The sequence below is a fragment of the Phragmites australis genome, chromosome 8 (genome assembly GCF_958298935.1).
Source record: "Phragmites australis chromosome 8, lpPhrAust1.1, whole genome shotgun sequence".
Classification (NCBI taxonomy): domain Eukaryota; kingdom Viridiplantae; phylum Streptophyta; class Magnoliopsida; order Poales; family Poaceae; genus Phragmites; species Phragmites australis.
In genome coordinates this window covers 6,226,810-6,252,287 of record NC_084928.1, presented here as the reverse complement: position 1 = coordinate 6,252,287, position 25,478 = coordinate 6,226,810, and the positions used below count along the sequence as shown (strand labels likewise).

Here is a 25,478-nt window from a genome sequence, read left to right as displayed (position 1 = left end):
TGCTTCGCAAAATCAATTCATTCTTTTCAAATCAATTCGAATCAAGTTCCAAGTTCAAATCCGGTACTCAAATCATCGTTTCAGCACAATGTCCAATTCAGATTCAAATAAAAATTGAATCACCCAATTCAATTCAAATACATTCATTGAATCTTTGCAAATACAATTACTAATTCAAATTGTTCAATTTGAACTATTAACAAATCCATCTCAAATTTAATTACATTAATTGATTCAAATGCTCTCTCTCTCTCATTCTCTCTTAGACCTTTTCCCAAGATCTTTTCCTCTCCCTCTCTCTCTCATCTCATTGTTCTCTCTCTCTCTCTGATCACTGGCCAAAACCACCGACCAAACCAGCCATCATGCTTCTCTCGCGTTCACACCACAACAGCAACAGCCAGCCATCACCCATCCCCTCGCTGATCTTTCACCCGGCAGCCAACACCAACTTCTCCTTATCCTCTCTCTTCCTTCACCTACAAGGCCCCCACGCCTCCATAGATACACAAAAACATACATACACACAAGCACGCCGCGCACACAACAGCAATCTAGCCTCAACTTCTCCGCACCGCCGTGCTGCTGTCCCTGTGGAGTCGACGTGTGCATTGCCGCTGACCTACATCACACTGGCACGTGTTGTCCAAGCCGCCGTCACTGCATGAGCTGCCGCTGAGCACGCCATCGACATGCAAGCCATCGCCGTGTACTCGAATTAACTCGGTGAGCCTCCCTCGCCCCATCACCCCTCTACTCCTCTGTGTTAAGCTGCGCGCACTGCCACCATGCGTGCGCTGTGCTGTCGCCACTTCGCCGCACACCATAGCTGACGGACCACTGCCAACGAGCCTCTCAAGCTCTGCCGCGGCAGCACCCGTCCGACCTCCCCTGTGATGCCAACTCGAGCCGCACAGTCCAACCGGCTTTTGCTGATGCCGACCCGGCCTCCCCGTTGTGCACGCTGTTGTCGTGTATGCGCAGCCGCCGTGCACCCTGTGCCACCACGCCATGCTGCCTCGGTCTCTCTCGGCCGCCGCCACACCCTTCCTCGCTGTGCTGTCGTCCCGTGCAAATAGCCATGTCGTGCCGCACCCTTCCGTCTAGCCTCCGCCGACTGAGGCCGCACCCAGCCCCGCAGCGCTGCTAGTGCGTGCACTGTCAACCTGTGCACCCTCATCTTGTGTTGCCTGCCAATTGGTCAAAGAGGCCGCCACTAGGCTGAGCCCCGGCCTAATATCCTCCCCACCAGCTCGAGCCTCGCTCGGCCGACGAGCGCCGCCGCCGTACTTTCCATCTCCCGACGTCGCCCACTCTTGCGCTGCTCCGGCCTTCTCTGTCATGCCCTACTCTGCACCGCCGACCCACGCCGTAGCGGCACACCGCACCGTCGCACACTTCGTCTCGCTATCGTGCGTGCATCCGCACACTACCGCCGTGCTCGCTCAGGCCTCAGGCCGTCGTCTCCATGGATCTTGCCAGACTTGCCCCGACCGGCTCCCCCTCTCCCTCCTATCTCCTTCTCTCCTCTCTGAGCCGCCTGTTAGACCACCTGGCCATTTGGCCTTATCCTTTGGCCACTTTCACTCACTGCCATGTGGGTCCCACTGGACGGCATGTGTCCACCGGCTCGGTCCATGGTGGACCGGCTGCATGAGCTTCCTCCGGTCCACAGCCTCATGAGCAGAGTCCGCAACACAGTCACCCCACCGACCCACTGAACCGGTCTACCATGCAACCCCCTCACAAACCCCCTCCGGTCCACAAATTTCGTAGACTAAGTCCGCGGCATAGTGCTATTTTTCTATTTCCAGGAATTATTTTTTGGCAAATCTTCTGTCATCCACAATTCCTCCATTTTAACTCCGATTTTGGCAATTCTTTTGCCGATATTCCTCTAAAGTCATAATCTATCTCCCAGCCAATTCTTGTAATTTTTGGAGTTCGTTTAATTTTCTCGTCCGGTATTTATTTTCGTGTCGCAGCATTTAACTAGAATTAGTTTCGTCTTTTAATAAATAAAGTCGAGTTAGTTAATTCGATAACCGTGTTTAGGTTATATCGTATATTATTTGCTTATATTAATCTTGCTTAAGTGTTGATTTAATCATCATGTTAATTAAATGATAATTCTTAGATTTATTTAAAGGGTTTTCTTTAATTCATGTTTAGAAATAGTTATCATTTCATGCTATAATCTATAGTTTAATATTAGTATAATTAATATAACAAGTTAACCATTGTAGCTACTTAGGTAATAACTACATTTATTACAATATGATAGAATAATTTAACATTAGTAATTAATTAATGAAATATTATTTAATAAGCAATAATTAGATTAATGCAATAGTTAACCTAGTTAATTAATTACATGCATCCTTTATAGTAATAGATGTAGCTTAATTAGAGTGGCTATTAAGAAACACATGGTAATTAAAATTAATTACTAGATAACCATGTTATAATACTACATATTAGAATAATTAATCTTGACACTTAAAACATATTAATTTCCTAAGTCATACTTACTTTATATCTACACACGTGCACTCACTTACATGTAGAAACCCTAACTGACGCTTTCTGTCAGTCATGCTAATAAATGCTCATCCAGTTGATCATGTTTATTTAGGCTTTCTCTTAGGTTAATAAAACAACTAAGTTAACAGCTTAACCTAGCTTCGCCACCCTCGTACAACCATACGTGCTTAACATAGCATTTTTAGAATCCTTGATAGTTGTGAATTCCATGATTGTTATGAAATCTTTGATGTCATGTGGGATATGGTGCGAGATGTATAAAAATGGGTGAAAACTGTTTGGTGGGACTGGTGGAGTAGTACTCTGGTTGGGTAACTCCTGGGGCTTGAGTCAGCTATGTGGTATTCATAACCAAAAGATACATATCCTAACCGCTTAAGTACCGAGTCTTGTGCTGTCATGTTTAGTCATTCTTGTACAACCATGCATGCTGAATGGACAGGTCTTGCTTTTTTTTCATCGGACTGGGTTGGGCATCATACCAGGAGATTGAGAGTAGTGAACAGCCAAGAATCTATCTATCCCGCTGTTTAGAGGTTTCAGGAACCAGTCTAGGCTTAAAAAGGGTAGTTGATCTTCGAAACATGCAGCTTTGTTACTTGGCATGTCTCGTGAAAAAGCTCGACAGGAAATGTGTTTGAAGGTTTTTGGTATGATTCGCTCTTTCGTTGGCTACGGTTGGAGGTTGAGCATATCACGCGGGTAGAACTGTACAACCTATGCATAGTATAAATCTATTTAAATAGCCGTGTTCATGGTCATAAACATACGAATACATAATCACATTTAAATAGACTCCGAATACGTGTGCCTTAATGCAACAATCTGTCTAATATGCTATGAATCTAAATCAAATCTCATCCTATACGAGCCCTAAGGTCAACTCCAACAAAAGTAGTATCTGTACTTTTTCTTCCTACTACAGTAAAATGTCGGCTCTCTCCACACCGTATCCCTCTCCAACAGAAACTTCAAATCAACTTTTTCGCATCTACAGTATACGGCCGAGATGTAGGAGCCGGTAAATTTGCTACCTACTGTAGCAAGTCTCAACACTGTCCACTGAGTATGCACGTGTGTCTGGGGAAGAAGGAGAAATGTAGGAAATATGTTGTCAGTTGGAGATGGAAAAATAGAGAATGTTATAATAGTGTTTGAGAATATTATAATAATATTATAAGTATAAATTTTTAAAATTTTTATTAGAGATGGCCTAATACCCCAACCAAACGCGGTAACGAATTGTCGTCCTCAACGATCCCGTCGGGAAGGCATAGGCTCAATCAAACGCACTGAGAAGAGTGGAAGGCTGGACCGTTCCCGTGGGTCCTACGCGCCTCACACTCCAGAGCGGAGCGCCGCGGTGGAAATGACGACAAAACGCGAAAAAACCGTACCCTTGTCAGTCTCAGGTTCTCAGCGCGGCACCTGTCCGCAACTCTACTCGCCCCGCGCCGCGCTCCCCCCTCCCTTCCCGCAGCCTGCGCCGCCGCCTACTCCCGCATCCCTTCCACTTCGGCTCTCGATTCCCAATTTCCCAAGCCCCCGAAATTCGAATCGCCCGCCTCCCGAACCCTCCCTCCCCCCGCGCCGTCGATGCCCCCCAAGCGGCCGTCCTCGCACGCCATGGACGAAGCCGCTGCCGCCGCCGCGCGCCTCCACCCCTCCACTCCCCGCTCCAAGAAGCGCTCCTCCCGCTCCAAGTCCCGCGCCCGCGACCGCCGCCGCCGCTCCCCCAACCCTAACCCTAGCTCCGGCCGCGAGCGCGACTCGGAGCACGGCTCCGTCGCGCCCTCCCGCAAGAGCGACCGCAAGCCCAAGCCGCGCTCCTTCCCGGACTCCGCCACGCTCGCGACGGCCATGGCCACGGCCGCGGCAGCCGCCGCCTCCTCGTCCGGCGGCGGGGCCCGCGTCGGGGGCCACGGCGCCGGCCAGAAGCTCTGGAGCGACGCCGACGAGGTCGCGCTGCTCACGGGCGCGGCCGCCTTTAAGGAGCGCACCGGCATCGCCCCGCGGCTCCCGGACATGGGCGACCTGTTCGAGTCCCTCAGGGACACCATAGCCCCGCACCTCGACCAGGCCAAGATGTACTACAAGCTGAAGCGCCTCAAGAGCAAGTTCCAGCACTCCGTGCCAGGCGCCACCAGCAGTGCGCACGAGCTCCGGGTGCGTGACCTCTCCGCAGACCTCTGGGGCGCCGAGCTGGTGCGCCCAGTAGAGGATGGCGCGGACGCTGAGGAGGCCCTGGAGCGGGAACCTAACGAGGAATACACCGATTGGGATTCAGATGTGCCGGTGAGGCTACCTATTGCGAGGGAGGTGCTTGGAGAGTACTGGAGGTTGAATGGGCAGGCGCTGTCAGGGGTATCGCTGGAGAAGGGGTTGGCGCTGCTTGGGTCAGAGGAGGCTAGAGTGGCTGAGGTTAAGTGGAGGCGGCAGCTTGAGGCGGATATGCGCATGCAGATGCGCCGGCATGATCTGGGAAAAGAGGTCTATGGCTTGCTCATCGATGCCATCAAAGGCCTAGGGCCTTAGTTGGGGTACAAATTCCACCATTCTCTGTGATCTGTAAGAGAGAGCGGTTTCCTTCTGTAGTTTAAATTGCCTTGGACTAATTAGGTTGCGTTTTCTGCTCATCGTCAATTTACTATTGGATTAAGTTGCAATATTTTGTTTAAACTTGGAAATTGGCATGTTTCGTTAACTATTAGGATTTGGTTTTCTAAAATGAGCATGCTTGTTTGATTTACTCTGTCGTGAAGTATAATTGTATTGGCAGTATGGCTTCTTTCCCATCCTTCCTCTAGCCTCAATGGTAAAATAGCCCATTTATTTTCTAAGAGCACTGAAGTAGCAAGATTCGGCATATTCTTGATAAGCTAGGCTACGACATTGGATTTGTAACATTTGACCGTAATGCATGTAGCATGATGCTTGTTGGAAGAAAAATGAATGAATTTTCTCTGGAATTTTACTTTCTTTGGAATTGAGTTATATTTTGTTTACATCTAGTTTGCTATTTTCTCCCCACCATCAATTTTTGTGCTAGGTTGAATTACGGTATTATATTTGAATTGGAGTAAGAAATTAGCATGTTATGTTTGCTGTCAGATTCAGATTTCCATAGCGATAGCATGCTTGTCTGGTTTACTTTGTTCACAAAATAGAACTGTATAGGTGGTTGTGTTTCTTCCTGCCCTAGCTCTAGCCTTCATTGTAAAATAGCCCATTTGCACGTTCAAGCATATACCTCATGCCCTAGGATAGGTTCTTATTTTTGGAATTAGTGAGCACAAGGTTCTGTATCACAATTTCAGTCTGCAGAATAGGTGTGATTCCTTCTGGATTTTAGCTTGCCTTGGACTAATTCTGCTACATTTCCTGTTAATCATGAGTTAAGTACTGGGTTAAGTCGCAACCTTTTGTTTAAATTTAGTCGGTTGTCATGTTCTAATAAAGTTTTGGGATTCAAAATTCAAAAAATTGAAAACGTCCTTGTCTGGTTTACTCTTCTTGTCAAGTAGAATTGCGTTAGTACTTTGGTTTCTTTCCCATCCTAGTTCTAGCCTCTACTCTAAACCATTTTCATTTCTGAATGCTGCATTGATTAGCACATTTTGACGTAGTCCTGATACGGTAGGTTGGTTGTTTGGACCAGCTACAACATTTTAAATGTATTTTATTGCAAATTATCATTATTGTGATTTAATCATTTGAAATGATGGCATGCTTGTCTTGTTTATTATGCTTGAGAAGTAGAATTCTATTTGCAGTTTGGTTTCCCATCCTAGCTTGACCTCCGATGGCAAACTGACCCATTGTTATCTAAGAAGATCACTAATTAGCAATTTTGGCATGGTCTTGATAGGCTAGGTTAGGCATTTTATTTTTTAAAACTAAAGGCAATGATTTCTAGCATGATATTGGATTTTTGACTCTGTGCATTTAGCATTGGATTTTCAACAAGGTGGTCTCTAATCAGCATGAACAACAAAGTATACCAGCTAGCTAAATTGGCTTAAGTGGCTTAAATAGTTTCAAGCCAAAGAGTCTGTGAAACCTACTTTTTTTTCCCAGTCAAGCATGAACAGAGCCAAAAATCAGTTGAGTTGATGCTGAAAGTTGATGATTCGCTTTGTGCATTTTTTGGTTTAGGTCTAGGTCCATCGGGAAGACAAGATTGTTTCAATATTCTTTTGAGAATTGAATCATGCAATTTTCTTATGTTTGAAACATGACTTAAAGTCTTACAATTTGGCAAGATTATTGCTTTAGAGATAAATACTTTAAGAGAATATGGCTATTTGATTTGAATTCAGTGTGATGGATGGAACTGATTAAGGATGCTACTTCTGTGCATATCTAATATGTCATATATGTATCGTATGTGCACATTAATGAACCAATCTTGAGAAACTTAAGCACAACTATAGTTCAAGTTGTTTAGTCGATTGAGGTTTTGGCATACTCAAATTCATCAATCATATTGTTTATGTTATGTGCTGCATTGTAAGAAGGGGCAGCTACAAAGTTTAGGCATTAGGAGGATTTGTTTGCGTCGGAGAATCCTCAAAACCTTCATGGTGTTTTTTGTTCGTACTTTGGACTTCCATTATTGTGGGTTGATTCGGATTCTCCCTGATAGGCAATCTTGGTTTAGGTAACCGATTTTGAAAGTTTGGTAACTGGTAGGTAGGACGGCTTTATCCAGCTTGCAGCATTGTGAAGACGAAGTAAAAGTTATAATTGTTGACACCTCTTCTATTGCATGGGCAATTGCGGTATGACCTCTATCATATGACAGTCAACCAACTAGTCTTTTTGTTTTCCGAATAGGGTCACAAGCCCCATTGTTTCCACTTTTTGGCTAGCCACTACATTGAATTCACATCTTCTATGATGTTGCCTTTTGGTTTCCTTCATATGGTCCAGTGGTCCACCATCTTGTTGTCTGAGCTGCCATTCATGGAGTTTCATCCTCCATAATGTCATGGCTATGATTTATCCCTCTTGGTCATGCATGCTGTTTTTGCCATGTGGACTCTTTGAGGTAATCATTCTCCCTTGGTTTGACCAGGTATCAGCCCACGGTTTAGAATGAGATCAGTACCCATTTATTCCACAAAGCTTATTTTCCTTTGATGGGATGCGTGCTTCAATTCTCTACTTGTGTTTTTTCTATGCTTCCAATATTCTATATCCAAGCAATTAGTATATCCACGATAGAAGCATGCATTATCAACAAAATCGAATATCTATACTAAAAGAACCAACATTTCCACTATATACAATATTCAAAACCCCAAAATCATGCCCTATATTAGTTGGATATACTTGTTTTCCATGTCCCCAATTGAAGCTCTAACACAAGGTCCACTAAAGCCTAATCTCATCCCATGCACCAACACAACTCATGATTGCCAACACAACTGTTAGTTGTAATATACTAATATTGGATTGTGTTTTATGTGTTTTTGTGCCTTCAACAAAATTGATAACGATCGATCTAACAAGGGGATGTGTTGACTTACCAGCCACTAACCTTCATGCCAAATCCATCGTTCCTTTGTTTGGTAGTAGGAAATGCTTATATCATTATTTTTTTCTTATGTCATGTGTCACCACATTGGTATGCCCTAATACAAGAAAACTCATGAAAACATGCCGATATCGATTAGGAATTGATAATTCAAACTCGAAAGCACCGAACCGTAGCTCTGAGCCGGCTCGTGTATTGTGTCGTTGCTGGTCGCCAGTTGCTCCTTGCTGAGCTGGAGTGGCACGAGCATCCCGACGACCAGGCACACCGTGCTCGTTGCGGCGGCATTGAGCGCCACGACGAAGGAGATCCTGTCTAGTTGCATGCCGACCGTTCTTGATCACGTACACAAGGTCGACATACTGGGGTCGTCGCAGAAGAAGATGTGGCTAAGTCGCGGCTTCGCGAGGGCCTTCGTCGGGACGCCGTTGAGGTTGCTAGCCACGTTGTGTGTGGAGCACGAGCGTGTCATCGACGCACTTCAGGAAGCGGCTCTGCTTGTGCTACGGGGTCGATTGTCAATCATCAGCTCGGCTGCCCAGGCAAATAAACAACGGGACACGAGAGGCCGAGAGGGTGGGAGCTTGGGGCTGGGAGGTCTGTTGGGCCATGGGCTTGCCCAAGTTGAGGTGGACCACGAGAAGGAGAACCAGTAATTCCCGGCGCTAATTCCTGGCCCAAAACGGAAAAACTCGAAACGATTAGAAATGGTCTAAATTGTTTTAGTGGGGTTTTCTTGTTCCCGTTTTCGTTTTTCCGATATATCGTTTCCGGATTGCTGTCGGAAAAGTTCGAAAACGATCTCTGGAATACCAAGATTTACCGTTTTCATTTTCATCCCTAGTCCCGAACATTAGAATTTTTCATGACTATCTAGATTAGGCCTTGTTCGGAGTTGCGTTTTTTTCTATCTTGCTCAGCTGCCTATGACCAATCTCGGGTAGGCCTGTGAGGCCTAGGTCCATTTTTTGGGCAGCACAAAATCAAGTTGGGATTCACTTGGCCAAGTAAACTTTTGGGTCTCATAAAATCTCAAGTCAATTGCATTTGTACTGTATAAAACCACACACAAAAAAGCAGTAATGGATCATGCACTATACCTACATTCTGCTTATGCTACATGTCTTTTTTGGTTGCCGATATGCGAGGAGGATTTGATGTTGAAATATTGCAAGTGTATATATAATTATATGTACAACATCTATGATGTTTTTTTTTCTGCGATTATTTTGGAACTGTGCATCATGCACTTCTACGAGTGGGAATGTAGCTCCCCAATGGTCCCCAAAGCTGTGTCCATATTAGTTCTAAAAAAAGCCGTGTTCATATTGTAATTTATGAATTGTGTGAAGCTGTCATATGCTACTTCTAGTATTACTTACAGGGCAAGTATATTAAAATAATGAATGAAATGGGCCATGCATTTTATGATCTTCTGTTGTTTGGCTGCTTGAACAAAATCAAGTAGAATTTGCAGGAGATGTCAAACAGTGCAGGAAAATGATGGTTTACTATCAAATAGTAAGAATACATTAACGCTAAATTATTTTTAAGGAATCTTTCATTGTAAATGTTCTGGTAGCCTCCAGTTCCAGAATTTTATGTTAATACTTAATATGTACATGCAGCAAATATTCCAAAAAAAAAACCTTGCACTAAACTTTTGGCTGCAAATTGTTGTTGTATAGATTTCGAGCTATGTCGTTTCTAAGTTGGAAGTACCCATGGAATTTGCCTGAATTTTCAACTTGACCTACCTTAACTAATAACTAGTGCAATAATCCATACATGGAGTTGAAGAGTCTTCTGAAAGTATTTTGGGATATTTTTTATGAAGCTACCTGAATACTTTTACAATTCTACTAAACGAAGCCTTTTGATAGGCCACCTGACGTCTAAGCAGGATGTGGTTGCATGACACTTGTTTTTGTGGTGCATTTTGTTGTGCTTGTTGTCGGTCATCTTTTCATTTCTTTCCATGACCTTGAGTTGTTGCATCATTTTTCTTCTTCTTCTGTAAACCCTTATTTTTTGCATTGATTTTTTTATCATTCCAGTGGTTACTAACCATTTCCGAGTTGAAGTTTATTAGACTAGCAAATCATTCAATTTAATTTGTACCTGCCCATGACTGCTGACCTGCGAAAGGCAGTTTTTTATTAGATACCTTTTCTTGTATTAATTTGCTTGTATAGATCCCCAGAACCATATCATTACTGGCTACTCACATGCCTCAGTAAAGTTCAGTGAAAACAAAAAGGCAGTTTTTGATTAGATACCTTTTTCTTTCAGTAATTTGCACCCAGAAACGATATGATTAGTAATTAGTCACATGCTTCAGTAAAGCTCAGTGAAAACAAAAAAAATTGCTTCTTGCACATGCAACATCATTTTGACATAGCATATTGCAAGTAGTGACCAAGCACAGTACATTGAACTCAAGTGTTCTTAGTTGCGATTTTAACTTTTAAGAGCCATATTTAGAAGATATTGCAGTTAATTTTATATCTTGCTTATCCAAGTCTCTGGTGGTATTGTACTCTGTTACCCTATGCGGTAAAAACAATTCTTCTCGTCTCAGTGGTGTTATAACTTTTGAATGTTTGCATATTTTTATGCAATAAAACTGCTAGTCTGCTACTAAAGCTAATTTTCTTTTGCAGGTGAGGTCTGGTGGAGTACATAGCTGGATACATAGGCGCGGTGCTATTTTGTAGGCTGATCAACCAAACCTCAACCTGTACTTGGTTGCTGACTGACAGACAACACGGTGTGAAGTGCTGTAGGGTTTGCACGTATCAGTTGTGTCAATTTATGTCAAGCTGTCTAAGCAGTCGATGATTGTCTAAGACACTTAGGTCTGGAGATATTCATTTTGTTAATCTGGATTTCAAAGAAAGCTTGGTCCAGGATCTGACAGCTTTCAGATTAATGTTACATTCTCTGTAAATCATTCTCCAAGTATTATTGCGGTGATGCTGTGGTTCAAGTGTAGAATCAAGTAGTTCAGTTTCTCTGCTTGATTTGGAGCCGTCTTGACTCATTGCTCTGCATAGGTTATTTGATCCTGATTGGCCATAGATGTATGATTTGGTCGACTGCCAGTGGTTGTGCCAGGCAGAATTGCACGTCAGTGATTCTTTCTGAACGAAAGATGATATTCTATCAGAGCACAAGGTGTGTGAGAGCTTCCAAGTAACTATTGGGCTTGAAGCAATCTGGTTTAATTCACCTTGTCAGCTACTTCAAAAGCAAAAGTAAGTTCCTACTTGTGCAGTACGTAGATTTTACTTAAAAGAATGGATGGCATGTTTTTAAATGTAAATGTTCTGATATTGATAAGCCACATGACTTGAAAAACTTGAATTATTCTTATAACCTTGAATTTATTCATTGAACAAAGTTGCTCTTGATCCCCGACATTGAATCTCCCTTGTATAACTCATTTTGAGCGATTCCCTGTACTACTAGTCCATTCAAAGTTAAAGCTTTGTGTTGACGCGAAAAGTTATCATGTTAAACACTGACTATTTCATGTACAACATCTAGCGAGCGGTACCTAGGGCACCCTGATCGTGGTGCTATGTCATCGGACTTTCATCGTCACACAAACTTGGAAGGGACCCTATCAGAGTGTGGATGACCGATGATTTGTCATTGGTTATCGAGATCAAGAACATGAAGTAATAAAGTTGGAAAAAGAGAACAAGACTACATGAGCTAGTTAAAAAATGAAAGATAATGTAAATTGTGTTTGATCGATTGATTGATATCTTCAATCAGTCATGGCTCTTTTATATTTAAAAGGCAGCAGATCTTAATTGTAAGAGATCAAAGCTTGTAATTCAAATCGAGCAAGGCTTATAGATATGATTCGACTATACCTACCTGATCTCTAAACTTTCTATAACTAACAAATATTCCTTATTTGATCACGTAAAACTTGTATATATCTACCGAAAATGCTTTAACGTAGTTCAACTTTCTTGGATTCAACTAACTCTTCCATCTGTCCGGAGACCAACCGCAGGAACAAATCGTGGTCCCTGATCGCCTGATCATTGATTGCAACCATTAATCGTGGTCGTGTAGCTACTGTTCACTGGGCGGAAGTACTGTTCATGTGGTTAGAACACTATTTATTTGATCGGAGGTATTATTCATCTGATCACGATACTATTCATCTGGACATGGTACTATTCATCTAGTAGCCCATTAAGCCAATTGTCACTGCAATGACCACTATAAATACCAAATCTTGTTATCAACATATGCCCTTTTGTTTTTTGGTGAAACTTGCTCACTAAAAACATATCATATCCCTTTTATCTTTCTTAGGACGATGATCAAGACATCGGCCACGAATACCGCTTAGGATGATGGTAACCAATACATCATCTATATTTCTCCTAAGCATCTTGTGATACACTAGGATAATTTTTTTTCAAGTATCATTCATTAACAGCTCTAGGTAATTTGTCTTCTTACAAATTTTTTAGTAAATAAGAATTTTCAGGGATGATACTTACAATTTTGTATAGACCCTCCCAACTTGGAGACTATTTGCCAAACTTATTATCATTCGATCCTACGGGCAAAATAGTCTTCCACGCAAGATCACTAATCTGAAATGACTTTGCTTTTACCTTCTTGTTGTAGGCTTTAGCTACCTTCAACTTGTCTTTCTCGATCTCTCTCAAAGTCTTCAACCTTTCATTCGTCACTTCATCAATCTTGTCCATCATTAGATCATAATAATCCACAGCCGACAGGTTATTCTGCTCGACCAATCTCAAAGTATTAGGATTCACTTCAATAGGTAAAATAACTTCTTGTCCATAAACAAGTTCATACGGTATTACTTTAGTGGCACCATATCTAGATATACGATATACCCACAAAGCCTCTGATAGAACGTCATGCCATCTTCTAGGGTGTTCCTCTACCTTCTTCTTAATAAGCTTAATCAAAATTTTATTACTAGACTCGGTCTGACTATTGGCTTGAGCATAATATGAAGATGAATTAAGAACCTTAATTTTCAATAACTTGGCAAATTTACGTACTTGATGTGATATGAATGAAGTACCTTGATCCGTAGTTAAAGTTTGCGGAATACTGAATCTATGAACAATACCCTCCAAAATAAAGTCAATTACTTCCTTATGTGTTATGTTCTTGAGATGAACAGCTTCATCCCATTTAGTAAAGTAATCCGTAGCAACCAAGATGAAGCGATGACCTTTTGATGATGGAGGATGTATTTGGTCGATAAAATCTAAACCCTAACCCCAGAACGACCACATTTTGATAATAGGATGCATTATAGCAGCACAAACTAATTAAATATTACCAAACTTTTGACATTCACGTCCTTTATAATACTCGAAACAATCATTAAGCATAGTAGACCAATAAAAATCAGTCATTTCAATAACTATTTCATCTTATGCGCTGACTGATGTATGTCACAAATGCCTTCATGTACTTCACCCATAGAAACTTTTGCTTGATCCGAATCCAAACACTTGAGAAGCACACCATCCACGGTCCAATGATATAGATCATCATCCAACAATGTATATTTGAAGGCTTGTCGCTGAATCTTCCTATCAACACTTTACTTAGACCCTTCAAGTAATCAATGAGAGGTCTTCTCCAATATTTGAATTCAGCAACTTCAACATTTTTTCCCACTAGAGAAGACATAACCGAACCTCAAAACTCATGTTCGAATATACAATATTCGACACTTTCAAGCATCGGTCTTCCAATCATAAAGAATTTACCTCTATTAACTTGATAACCGGATGCTTGATGTGCTAAATTATTAGCTCTGAAATTATCATCTCTAAAAACATGTTTAATAACAAAATTATCTAAAACAGCAATAATATCTAGACATTTATCAAGATAGCTATTTAGTAATCCGTTAAAACATTGATAATTACCAGAAACTTACTGCACAACTAGCAACAAATCACCAAAAGCCTCTATATCTTATACCCATGGAACTTAAAATTTCTAATCATAGTAAGAGAACTTCATATTCGGTTTGATTGTTGGTAAAAGATAATCTAGACGACAAGATGAATTAAAAACAGCACCCCTATGTGAAATAAAAATAAGACCAACACCTTGCCCAACCCCGCAAGCCCCGAACCATCAAAGTAAAACTTTCATAGTTTAATAGACACATAACCGACATCTAAGTCATGCATATTATCAATCTGATGGTCAACAATAAAATTAGTTATGATTTGGTCTTTCACATATTTCAAAGATTTATAAGCCAAATCATATTCTATAAGTGCATAAACCCATTTACTAATCCTACCACTTAAAATTAGCTTTTGCAACATGTAGTTAACAACATCGGCTTGACATGCTACTACACAAGTACTAGATAGCAAATAATACCTCAACTTTGTGCAAGCATAATATAGTAATAAACATAATTTCTCAATAAAGACATACCTTGTCTTCACCTCCAAAAGATGTCAGCTCAAGTAATCAATTGCATGCTCTTTACCATTAACTTCTTGTACCAAAACAACACCAATCAAATTATCTTCCGTAGCAATATATAGCTGAAAAGGTAATTCGGCTTTAGGCACCCAAAGCACAGGAGGAGGAGTTAAATACTTTCTTGATTTCATCAAATGCACATTGCTGTCTACCCTCCAAGTGAATTCGGTCTCATTTTTCAACCAAAGTATAAGTGTAAAAGCACTAGCTTTTTCAGATAAGTTTGATATAAATCTTCTCACATAATTTACCTTACTAAAAAATTTCTGCATATCTCTCTTACATGTGGGTGCTTGAACCTTTTGTATAGCTTCTACTTTACTAGGATCTATCTCTATCCCTTTTTCATGTATAACAAAACCTAAAAACCTCCCAATCGACACACAAAAACACATTTGAGTGGATTCATTTTCAGATCATCTGACACATCCTTTCAAAGGCTAACCGTAAATAGGCTAAATGAGAATCATTAACATCCAATTTAACAACTATGTCATTAATATATACTTCTAATACAACACCAAGCAAATCATAAATTTATAGCCCTTTGATAAGTAGTACCAGCATTTTTGAACCCAAATGTCATAACCACCCACTCAAATAGACCAACAAAACTAGAACAACAAAAAGTCGTTTTAGACGTATCTTCCTCGGCAATGAAAATTTGATTATAATCAGCATTACCATCAAGAAAATTAATTATTCTATGTCCTGAAGTATCATTAATTAACGTGTTGGCTGTAGGCATATGATATTTATATTTAAGAGTAGCTTTATTTAAATCTCTAAAATCAATGCAAATTCGTAACTTACTGCTACTCTTCTTCTCAATCGGGACGATATTAGAAATCCAATCAACATACCTGTATGGCCTAATAAATTTTGCTTTCAATAATCGGTCTATCTCTGCTTTGGTCCAATCATACATAATAGGATTAAACCTTTTAGGTGGTTGTTTATACGGTCTAATCCCCGTTTTAATAGGCAACCGATGTTCTATTAACTCTCGATCAAGTCCCTGCATCTCATGATATTCCAAAAAAAAAAACATTCAATATACTCTCTAAGCAACTCGATTACTCTAGCCTTATAATCGGTTTTCATATTCTTGTTTACAAACGTCGGCCTTGGAATACTATCATCACTTATATCAACTTCTTCTAATGGATCGTCCGATAAAAAACCTTGACTTAACTTATCTAACTCATCTAAATCTTTAATAGTCTCACAAATATCATTCTTATCTGACCAATATTGCTCCATACACTTGTGCAACTATTCTAAATTTATATCTCTACTCATTGATACATCCCATTGAGCTGATTATCACAAGTCGGCTTTATAACCACGGGTACAAATCCGTCCTTGGAGACACTAAGAAAATCATAATCTAAAAAATCAAGACCCGACAAGCACTCAACATTACCGACAAGCAACATAGGCCGAAGTATCCGCATGAATGATCTCTACCTCATCATCCACCCATTAAATTAAAAATTGATTCAAGGTGGAAGGCACACAACCATTTGCATGAATCCAATCACGCCCAAGAATAACACTATAGTTACCTTGCACCTCGATGACGAAGAAGGTGGTGGATAATTGTCTTGCTTACAATAGTGAGCTCAATAGAGATAACCTCTTTGGCCTTATTAGAATCACCCGTAAATTCATTGAGCACTAAATTAGTTTTTATTAATTTGCTACCATGTCTACCAAGTTTCTTGAAAATTGAGTATGGCATCAAATTTATAGTAGCTCTATCATCAACAAGCATCCTAGAAATTGGCTTCCCATTAATATGATCATTCACATATAATGGCTTCAAATGCCGATTTGCCTCTTTTGGCTTCTCAAAAATAGCCTCCTTTGGCCCAAGTCCAATTGAGTCACTTCACCTTCATTCATAGCACGAAATTCCGAAGATAACATAAAAACCATATTTATGTTCATACCTTGAATCGGTGAAGCATCATTAGTATGCATCGATGAATCATAATAATCAATCAAATCCTCATCTTCCTTGTCTTCTTGCATAAGCACTGGTGTTGTTGCTGACAAAGGGGCTGTTGTAGGAGTTGTCATTGCATTTACCTTTCGTCTCCACACTTCCTTTGTGAGTTGTATTGGCTTAACTTCATTGAAAGTATCATCCCGCAACTTTCCAGCTTGCTGCTCTATTAATTCCTGCTTGCATAGCCGCTGCAATCTTCTCCTTTTTGTGTGAGGTAAGCCAGAGGGACACCACCTCGGCTGTAGATACTTAGAACGCGGCTTGCTGCTACTTGCCTCATGATTATCATCCTTTAGAACAACATAAACAATAGTAGATACATTTTTTGATTTGACCAATTTACTGGTAATAACAATCGGTCCCTTGCCAAGCTCTTCAGTAGCCACTTTCATCGAACCAATTTCAATAATATCAACAACAGTGATACTTGTTTCGCAACACTAGAATCAGAAATTTGAGTAAAAACTCCACTCTCCTTGACCTGGTATATTTTTTTTATACTCTTAGCTTGTCTAACATCACTAAACTGATTTGTATGCCCCAATCGATTATGGACATGATGTGATATTCTATCAAAAACTGACCTATATGGTGCAGTCCAACCCAGATGGAAATAATTTAATTATGCAGGAGGAGGAGGCATCCACATACCATTGTAACCCCAAGTTGGGCAAGGAGGAAAAGATATCGGAGGAGGCATCCATGGCCATAGCGCTGGCCCAAGTGGTGGGTGAGTAGTAGCAACACAATCCTCTTTTGGTTGATGATGATCATGCACTTCTTTCTTCAAAGGTGATCTTAGTCGCTTAAGATTATTTTGTCGATCCATATGAGTTTGGACGGCCTTATCCTTTTCATATTTGGATAGAAGTTACTTGAAAGTGGGTTTGAACTTTACAACCTTGTCATGTCCCTTTGCTTTATTAATCTTCCACCCGCCAACTTCCGGATTTTTGGGTTTAATCATCCTAGCATTGCCATGCGCCCCGGGGGTTAAAGTGTTCAAAACAACTTTGATCAATTCCTTATCTTCGAGAGTCTTCTCAAGTAGTATTTCTTTTAGCAAGTTCTTGTTTTCTCCTAAAGGTTTTGGCCTATATTTATCAACGATTACATTTTTTTCCCTTAGTTGTTTCGGCTTGTGTTGGCTGAATTAGAACACTCTTGTCTTGGAGATCAATAACATTAACCGGGAATGGTTGCTTGTCAACTTGCATCTCTGAGAATTTCAATCGTCATTCGTTAATGGCCGATTGAATCTATCGACGAAAAACATTGCAATCGTTAGTTGCATGAGAATAAGAGTTATGCCATTTACAATAAGCTCGCTTCCTTAATTCTTCTAATGGTGGAATTACATGACCATGAAGAAGATTAATTTTTTCTTGTAGTAAATAATAAAAAATCTTATCACACTTGGTTACATCAAAAGTAAATTTAATTTCTTCTTACTGATTTTTGGGAGGAATCAGCTTAAGAGTGAAGCAAACGAATGATTTAGCCTTAGAAGACCGAGCCCATTCAGCTACACACACATCAACATCATCATCATCCGAATTCTCAGACTCATACTCAAGCATATGAACATTAGGACGATCAAGTTTAAATTTATCATTTGATTTCTGAAAATTCCTAGACTCTTTAGCTCGGTTTTCTAATGCCCGAGCTCTTTGTGAAACTTGGCTAATATTTTGAAATTCATAACCTTCTAGCTTTTCCTTAAGATAAGACAACAAACCCGAATAAGCTAATTCGGCTAAGTCTTTTCTAGAAAGTGTAAGTTAAAGCATCGGTTTTTTTTTTTATCTCTGAACCTTCTAATAAACTCAGCAACAAGTTCATTGTATTTTTATTTAACCGATGTCAAATGTGAAAGCCTTAATTCAATATCAGTACTATAAAATATTCATGAAATTTCTATTGTAATTGAGACCACACATGAACATAATTAGAGCAAACGATATAAACCAAGTAAAAGCGGTTACAGATAATGGTAAAAGAAGTAATCTAATTTTCATCACATCATTGGTACTAGCTTCACCTAATTGTGCAGAAATTGGCATACATACTCCCTAGCAATTCTATTATTCTCCCCAATAAATTTTACAAAATCAGGAACCTTAAAACCATAGAGATATGAGATTGTGTCATAATGCTCGGGGTATGGTTTTTGGTACGCACAAGCTTTCCTTCTAACCTCCAAGCCGAATTGCTCTCTAAGCACAATAGTTACTTGTTCTCGTATGATTTTAGTATAATCAGCTAAAAGTCGATTAGGGTTAGCTATTGGCTTGAGCGGTGGTGTGGACACATTCAGCACATGAGAAGTAACAGGAAGTAGCGTAGCAAAATTTTGTTCAGGAATTGGCCCATAAGTGATTCATGATCCTTGTGGCGGTATAGGTAGAACACTATACGCTATAGTTTGGTAATATGATGTTTGCATGTTGGGATACTTTTCGGTTTTATAAGCTGGAGCTGAAGTTGAAGCATTGTGCGTGGCATGTGGTGTTTAATATGAGTTTTGTGTTACATCAGTTTTAATAGCATGAGAAATGACATAATTATGTGCAACACTACCTATAATATTTTAGCCATCATGAGGATTATGCGTATAAGAAACACTAGGCAATGTATTAACAACAGTAGGTAGAATTAGAGCATTAACATTACTAATGGCATATTTTTTTAGATTTTGCTCCTCATGATTTTGTAGAACTATAGGTCGAAGCTTGTCAACCAATGTATTCTCAACCAATTTCTGAATACTATTAGCCATGGTTACACCAACAGATTGGTCGATCATAATAACAACTTTTTGATGAGAAGGAGAGGGTTGAGCACTCACATTGGTTGTTACCTTTGGGCTTTGGTCAGCGAGTGGTGGAGAGTCTTCTTTCTTGAACACACGTTGCCAAGTCTTCACATAGTGCGAGAGCAACTGTTGTCGATGTTGCTCCAAGTCGGTTTCGATTGCCAACCGCACCTCTTCTGGCAACTTGTCGTATGACGCCATAATGATGTTATCTTTGTCAATCTCCTAAGTAGACATGACTAGGGTTTTAGAATTCGACTAAGAGGAAATCGAAAATCTTCTTCCCCAACGGAGTTGCCAAAAAATGTGTTATGTGAAAAATTATCACGCCAAACACTGAGAACCTCGTGTGCAATATCTGGCGAGTGGCACTCAGGACACCCTGGTCATGACGCTGCATCGTCAGACTTTCGTCGTCACCCACACTCGGGAGGGACTCCGTCAGACTATAGGTGACCAGCGGCTTATACTTGGTTCTCAAGATCAAGAACATGAAGCAATGTAGATGGAAAAAGAGAATATGATTATATGAGCTAGGCAAAAGACAAAAGATAATGTAAATTGTGTTTGATCGATTGGTTGATACCATCAATCGGCCATGACCCTCTCATATTTAAAGGACAATAAGTCTTAGTCGTAAGAGATCAGGACTTCTAATTCAAACTGTATAAGACTTACAGATATGATTCGGGCTATACCTAGTTGATCTAAACTTTCTATAACCAACAGATATTTTCTATTTGACCAACAGATATTTTCTATTTGACCACGTAAAATTTCCATATATCTACCTGAATACGCTTTAATGTAGTTCGACCTTCTTGGATTCGACCAACTCTTTCATTTGTCCAGAGACTAACTGCAGTAATAAACCATGATCGCTAATTGCCTGGTTATTGATTGTCACCGCTGATCATGGTCACATAGGTACTGTTTACTGGTCGGATGTACTATTCATCTGGTTATGGTACTGTTCATCAGATCATGGTACTGTTTATCTGGTCGTCCATTAAACTAATTGTCACTATAATAACCAGTGTAAATACCCAATCTTGTAATCAACCCTTTAAAACACCGTCATGTTATTAGTCCATTCACTCATCTTGATGGAACTTGATGAAACAAAGCCATTTTGTGCTATTCTGGTCTCTGAACACAGTATGTTGCTCGTATAGCCTGCATAGCCTACTGAATGTATTTTTCAGAGTTCAGTGGATGGAGACAAGATAGCGGCTGTGGCCACCATCCCTGCCTTGTTAGTTGTTACTAGCGCATCAGCGCATATCAAGTAGCCATATGGGATCTCCACAGCGATTATCATATGACTAACTCCAACTTACAATCATGATCATGATAAACTGGATCCATCAGCAAGCACAGGGACCATGCATATGTTCAGTTAGTTGCGAAGCAGAGAGCGACTTCTCCAATCATGCATGGACAGACTTCCATGATATGAACACTTTAGCAACATGGCCAGAACAAAAACCCCACATTGTCACCAATGCATAGCTCAACCTGCAACTGCACGAATGCTCAAGTTTTATTGGTGTGACTAGGACAAATGGACCGAGGGGACTGTTGGTGAGCTTGCCCAACCGGATTCGAAGGGACGCCTCTCCCCTCAATCTCGTTTTCGATCAGGACAAATGGATCCCAGTGGCCTGCATCCTACACTTCAGTGTGCAAATTCCAATCATGACGAACGAGGCAAGCATGCATTGTTTGCCATTACCAAGTCCACTAGACTGTTTGTGAGTAGTCATGCATTGGTTGCCATCAGTTCATCAACTAGTCTGCTTGTGAGTGTACATGTCAATGGTCACTCCTACACACTCTACACTGACCATGCACATTGCCAGGTGTCTGAAGTCCTTTAGCTGCCAAGATTTCTGGTGAAAATGTTGATGTGCCAGGTTGATTGATCCGGTCGATATGGTTGCGAGATCACCACGCATTGACTAGAAAAGGCATCGCATACAGTTTCCAAAATTATCCACCAGAAAAAGACGGAGGGAGCTGTGCAGTTTGAGTTTGACCTGAGTTCTTTTACGTGTGCAGTTGGCAGGTTTATCCACAATGAGTCATAATTAGCTCCTCAAATAAGAACGTCTGGCGATGTTGGCAGTTACGTATACCTTCATTCTCTTTTTTTGGCAGGTTTACGTGTGCAGATGTGCACTAATGGTGCATATAATATGCATGCCTAGACTCAGATAAGAATGTCTGGTGAGGTGCACTAGCAACACTGCTGATTAGCCCTTCAGGACCAACATGTTCGTCTACCTGAAAAGAATCACAACGCAAAGCAAACTCCCATCACTATCGGTTTATATCATACATTCATACTGTGATTGGAGAAATGTAATTCATGCAAAGGCATCCCAACCAATCAAAAATGGTTTGCAAGAACACGGCATTGCTCGCCTTGGCCTGCGCCTATCAGCTGCAGCTGACGTGCATCACTGACGGCAACGTCAGAGAACCGAAGCTGCGAGACATAAACTTCGTCGGGTAGCTTCGAACATTTATGTCATTTCTCACAACCTTTCGTGGTTGCCTACACCTCATCAATCTATGCGCAAGTCGAAGTCGCCTTTGCATTCACCAATCGAGACCAGAGCTTTCTCGAGGTCAACAGTATAGAATGGAACACGCAGAGGTTTCTGATTCCCGTGCCTCTGGGGGTGCAAGAGAGGAGAAGAGAATTCATACTTCAGATATGCAAATCCTTGCAAGAGCGCACCATGCGTAGCCTCATCAGGAAGCACTAGCCGATGCCTTAGTTGATTGCTCTGCCGCCATGATTGTTAGGTGAATGGTTTCCTTGCATTGTGAAAGGCACCACTCCTTGCCCGAGCAAACTGCCCGTCTATTTGGCCAGATGCGTACTTAAAGCTAGGAAGAAAAAGAAAAGATTGACTGATGGAGGGAGAGATATGCTTGCAATGGCTTTGGGCAGATGGACTCCTCTGTGGTGCATTTGAGTGTGCATATTGCAGGACTGCAAAGGTTGTGTCATTTTGTGAATGAGAGCATTTACAGTTGGCAGAGAGCAAAAAAGTGTGCTCTCTGTTTCTTTATCTGGGAAGAAACACCTTCTTGAAAGTAGGAGCATTTAGGCCATCTCCAGTCATTTTTGCAAATTCGGCTGCTACAGTACTGCGGAGAGAGGAAATGAAACCTTAAACCTGCGGAGCTACTGTATGACCCGTAACCTTTAGCGACACTGTAGCAGACTGTAGCGACACTGTTTCACAGAGGCTGACAGTGGGCAGGGAAGAAAAGAACGCTTTTCTACTGCAGCAGTACTGTAGCACTACTGTTTACAGAGGCTGACAGCGGGCCCGGAGAGAGAAAAAGAGAAGTAGAAAATAAAGTAGCTGCTGGAGATGAAAAAAATAAGAGATACTGTAATAGTGATAGGGGATGCTGTAATAGTATTTTTGAGGATGAAAAATTTGAAGTAGCTGCTGGAGATGACCTTACAGTTTTTCTCTCATAATAATTAAAATGAATCATAAATCCTTTTTTAAAATAAAACTAGAATGAACCAGAATATCCAGTTCCCCATCCTTCCCTCCATCTCCTGCTCCGGTCATTACTTTCTTCATCCTTGTAATCAACTTACGTCGAAGATTCATGCACAGTGGAATATTTCAGGCTGTGTTATGCCACAAGAAACCTAGCTATTGCTCTCCATCTTTGATTCTTTGGGGAAGAAGAGCTGAGCAATCTCTCTCTTTTTCTATGGGAAGGAAGAGATGACAGCGCACAAAAAAGAATGAACTGTGAAGCGGTTCTCACACCCATTAGGAGAGTGTCCCACCACCGTATTAGCCGTATGTGTTAGGGCATGTTTGCTTTAGTCTTGGTTTTTACGAAAGCTGCTTTTGGCTAATAGCAATGTCTTGCGACCTAACATTCCACGATCGAGGTAGAACGTCAGTCTACGGTCCATACCTTGATAAGCGAATTCACCAAAGCATGAGCACAACAGAGTAACATAGCAAAAAAATGTAGTGGATCCGTAGGGATAGAACCCCTTTACTTAAGGTAACTTCAGGAAGTACCGTTAAGTAGAAAACTAAGGTTCTAATAAGATCCAAGTTTCACGTCTTGAAGGCAGGTCAAGTTATCCTCCCAACCCCTGATGTCTTTCTCCAAGTACAAGAGCATCGTCCTGAAAGTAAATTCAAAGTGATAACATATAAACAAATTCAAACGTCACTCTAAAAATATAGTGGATCCGTAGGGGATAGAACCCCTTTACTTAAGGTAACTTCAGGAAGTACCGTTAAGTAGAAAACCAAGGTGCTAATAAGATCCAAGTTTCATGTCTTGAAGGCAGGTCAAGTTATCCTCCCAATCCCTCATGTCTTTCTCCAAGTACAAGAGCATTGTCCTGAAAGTAAATTCAAAGTGATAACATATAAACAAATTCAAACGTCACTCTAAAAATAGTCGCACAACATGATCAAGTATTAGAACTTGCCAAAATTGAACAAAGTTGGAGTCAGGGGCGAAGCCCAGTAGGCTGTACAGGGTGCGGATGCACCCAGACCAAATCCAAAAATTAGTTATTACCATCAATTTTTTACCATATACGCACCCCCCTTGGCCCAAATTGATGCACCCCCTTCGGCCCAGCTGCTCGGCGAGACCCCAGGCCCTAACTCCAAGCCCCTCACGATGTAGTTGTGCTAAAATCTTGCACCCCCCTCCGTTTTGCTCTAGCTTCGCCCCTGGTTGGAGTGGACATGAGACAAAGTCTGATACTCCTGTGGAAGTTCTAATGCGTTAAAAATCGAATAGGAGGATTCAGTAAAAACGATGTTCACTTAATTAAGGTACACTTTAAGGAACTGGCGCTTACAACTTAGGTTTATGATCCTTAACCCCGAACAAGTCGTTTGTCGATTTCAGAAGGCTTCCTAGAATCGTACACGTTCCCATGGCAGACGCGCATCTTAATTTCCTTTCTAAGCTGAGGCAGTGTGACATACACTCAGTGCTAAACATTCGTTGTTCTCTAGTACATAGATGGATAGATTGACACTACCCTTGCACTTCCATTTTTGTCGGCACAGGAACCAGTAGGCAACACCGACAGGGACAGCAACCTCTGCTCTGCTAATTTCCCCGGAATCGGAGGTAGTGGATGGTCGATTATGTATGCAGATATGCACCGTGTTCCTCGATTAAAACGCATGGAATCTGGTACTGCGACCTACTATATGGTTTATGGTCTGTGGGTGCACGAGTGACTCGGATCCATTGATAGCAACACCTTCTTGCAGCTGTCTGCCTGTCTCCGTCGATCGAGCTCGAGATGCACGAAACGGATCGTAGCGTATATATACCATAGCAGTCAATTACGGTGTACGTACATAACATACGTGAATCAAAACGGCGCCATACACAAGTCGTGAGAGCACTCGATCCGCTGAGGGAAAGGATCATTATTTATATTTGGATATATAAGAAGTTATATTAACTCTTATCATTATATCAACATGATACAACACACGAGGTTTCCCTTCAATCTTATTATTATATTAAGTGACATACAAGAGTTTTTCTTCTATATCTGTATATCAACAATACACACAGCCAAAGTATAAAACACCCAAAAAAACAATAAGACAAAAACAAAGTAGAATAAAAAACAGATCCCATAGCTATAATTACTGATTAGGCTTAGATTTAAAGTCTAGACTATAATCTAAACCAAATAAATAGTTCCCTGATCACTCTCTCCACTCTCTCCAGAGTCCAGACATACAAATGCCATTGTAGCACGTACCACGAACGGAATAACTGGAGCACTATTGATCTGCTGAGGGAAAGGGTCATAGAAGAGTGTAGTGGTATGGTGCAACTGCAGGACCGGTCAGAGCATGCCTGCATGTGGCGTCGTGCGGGCCATGCATGCATGCGAGGCTGACCTGACATGTGCAGCGCCAGCTCGCGCGCTCGCTGCATGCTCTAGTGCTCCGCATGGGCGCGCCTCCCCACGCTATAAATCAGCGACCAGC

The 25,478-nt window shown here is 41.2% G+C and overlaps 1 protein-coding gene across 3 annotated transcripts; it reads left to right on the top strand.

Annotated features, from left to right (window-relative positions):
• The first annotated feature begins 3,769 nt into the window (after positions 1-3,769).
• On the top strand, positions 3,770-11,112 carry LOC133926456 (STOREKEEPER protein-like). 3 transcript variants are annotated; one of them, XR_009911099.1, is made up of 3 exons: positions 3,770-5,084; positions 9,552-9,604; positions 10,747-11,112. XR_009911099.1 is itself a non-coding variant. In XM_062372403.1 (2 exons), exon 1 carries the CDS (start codon positions 4,141-4,143, stop codon positions 5,077-5,079), a length of 939 nt encoding a protein of 312 aa, XP_062228387.1. In that variant the 5' UTR covers positions 3,770-4,140; the 3' UTR covers positions 5,080-5,084; positions 10,747-11,112. The 3 variants fall into 3 exon arrangements, 2 of the variants coding, with proteins under 2 accessions (XP_062228387.1, XP_062228388.1); XM_062372403.1 differs by lacking the exon at positions 9,552-9,604; XM_062372404.1 differs by lacking the exon at positions 9,552-9,604 and having other exon boundaries at positions 3,770-5,112.
• The last annotated feature ends 14,366 nt before the right edge of the window (positions 11,113-25,478 follow it).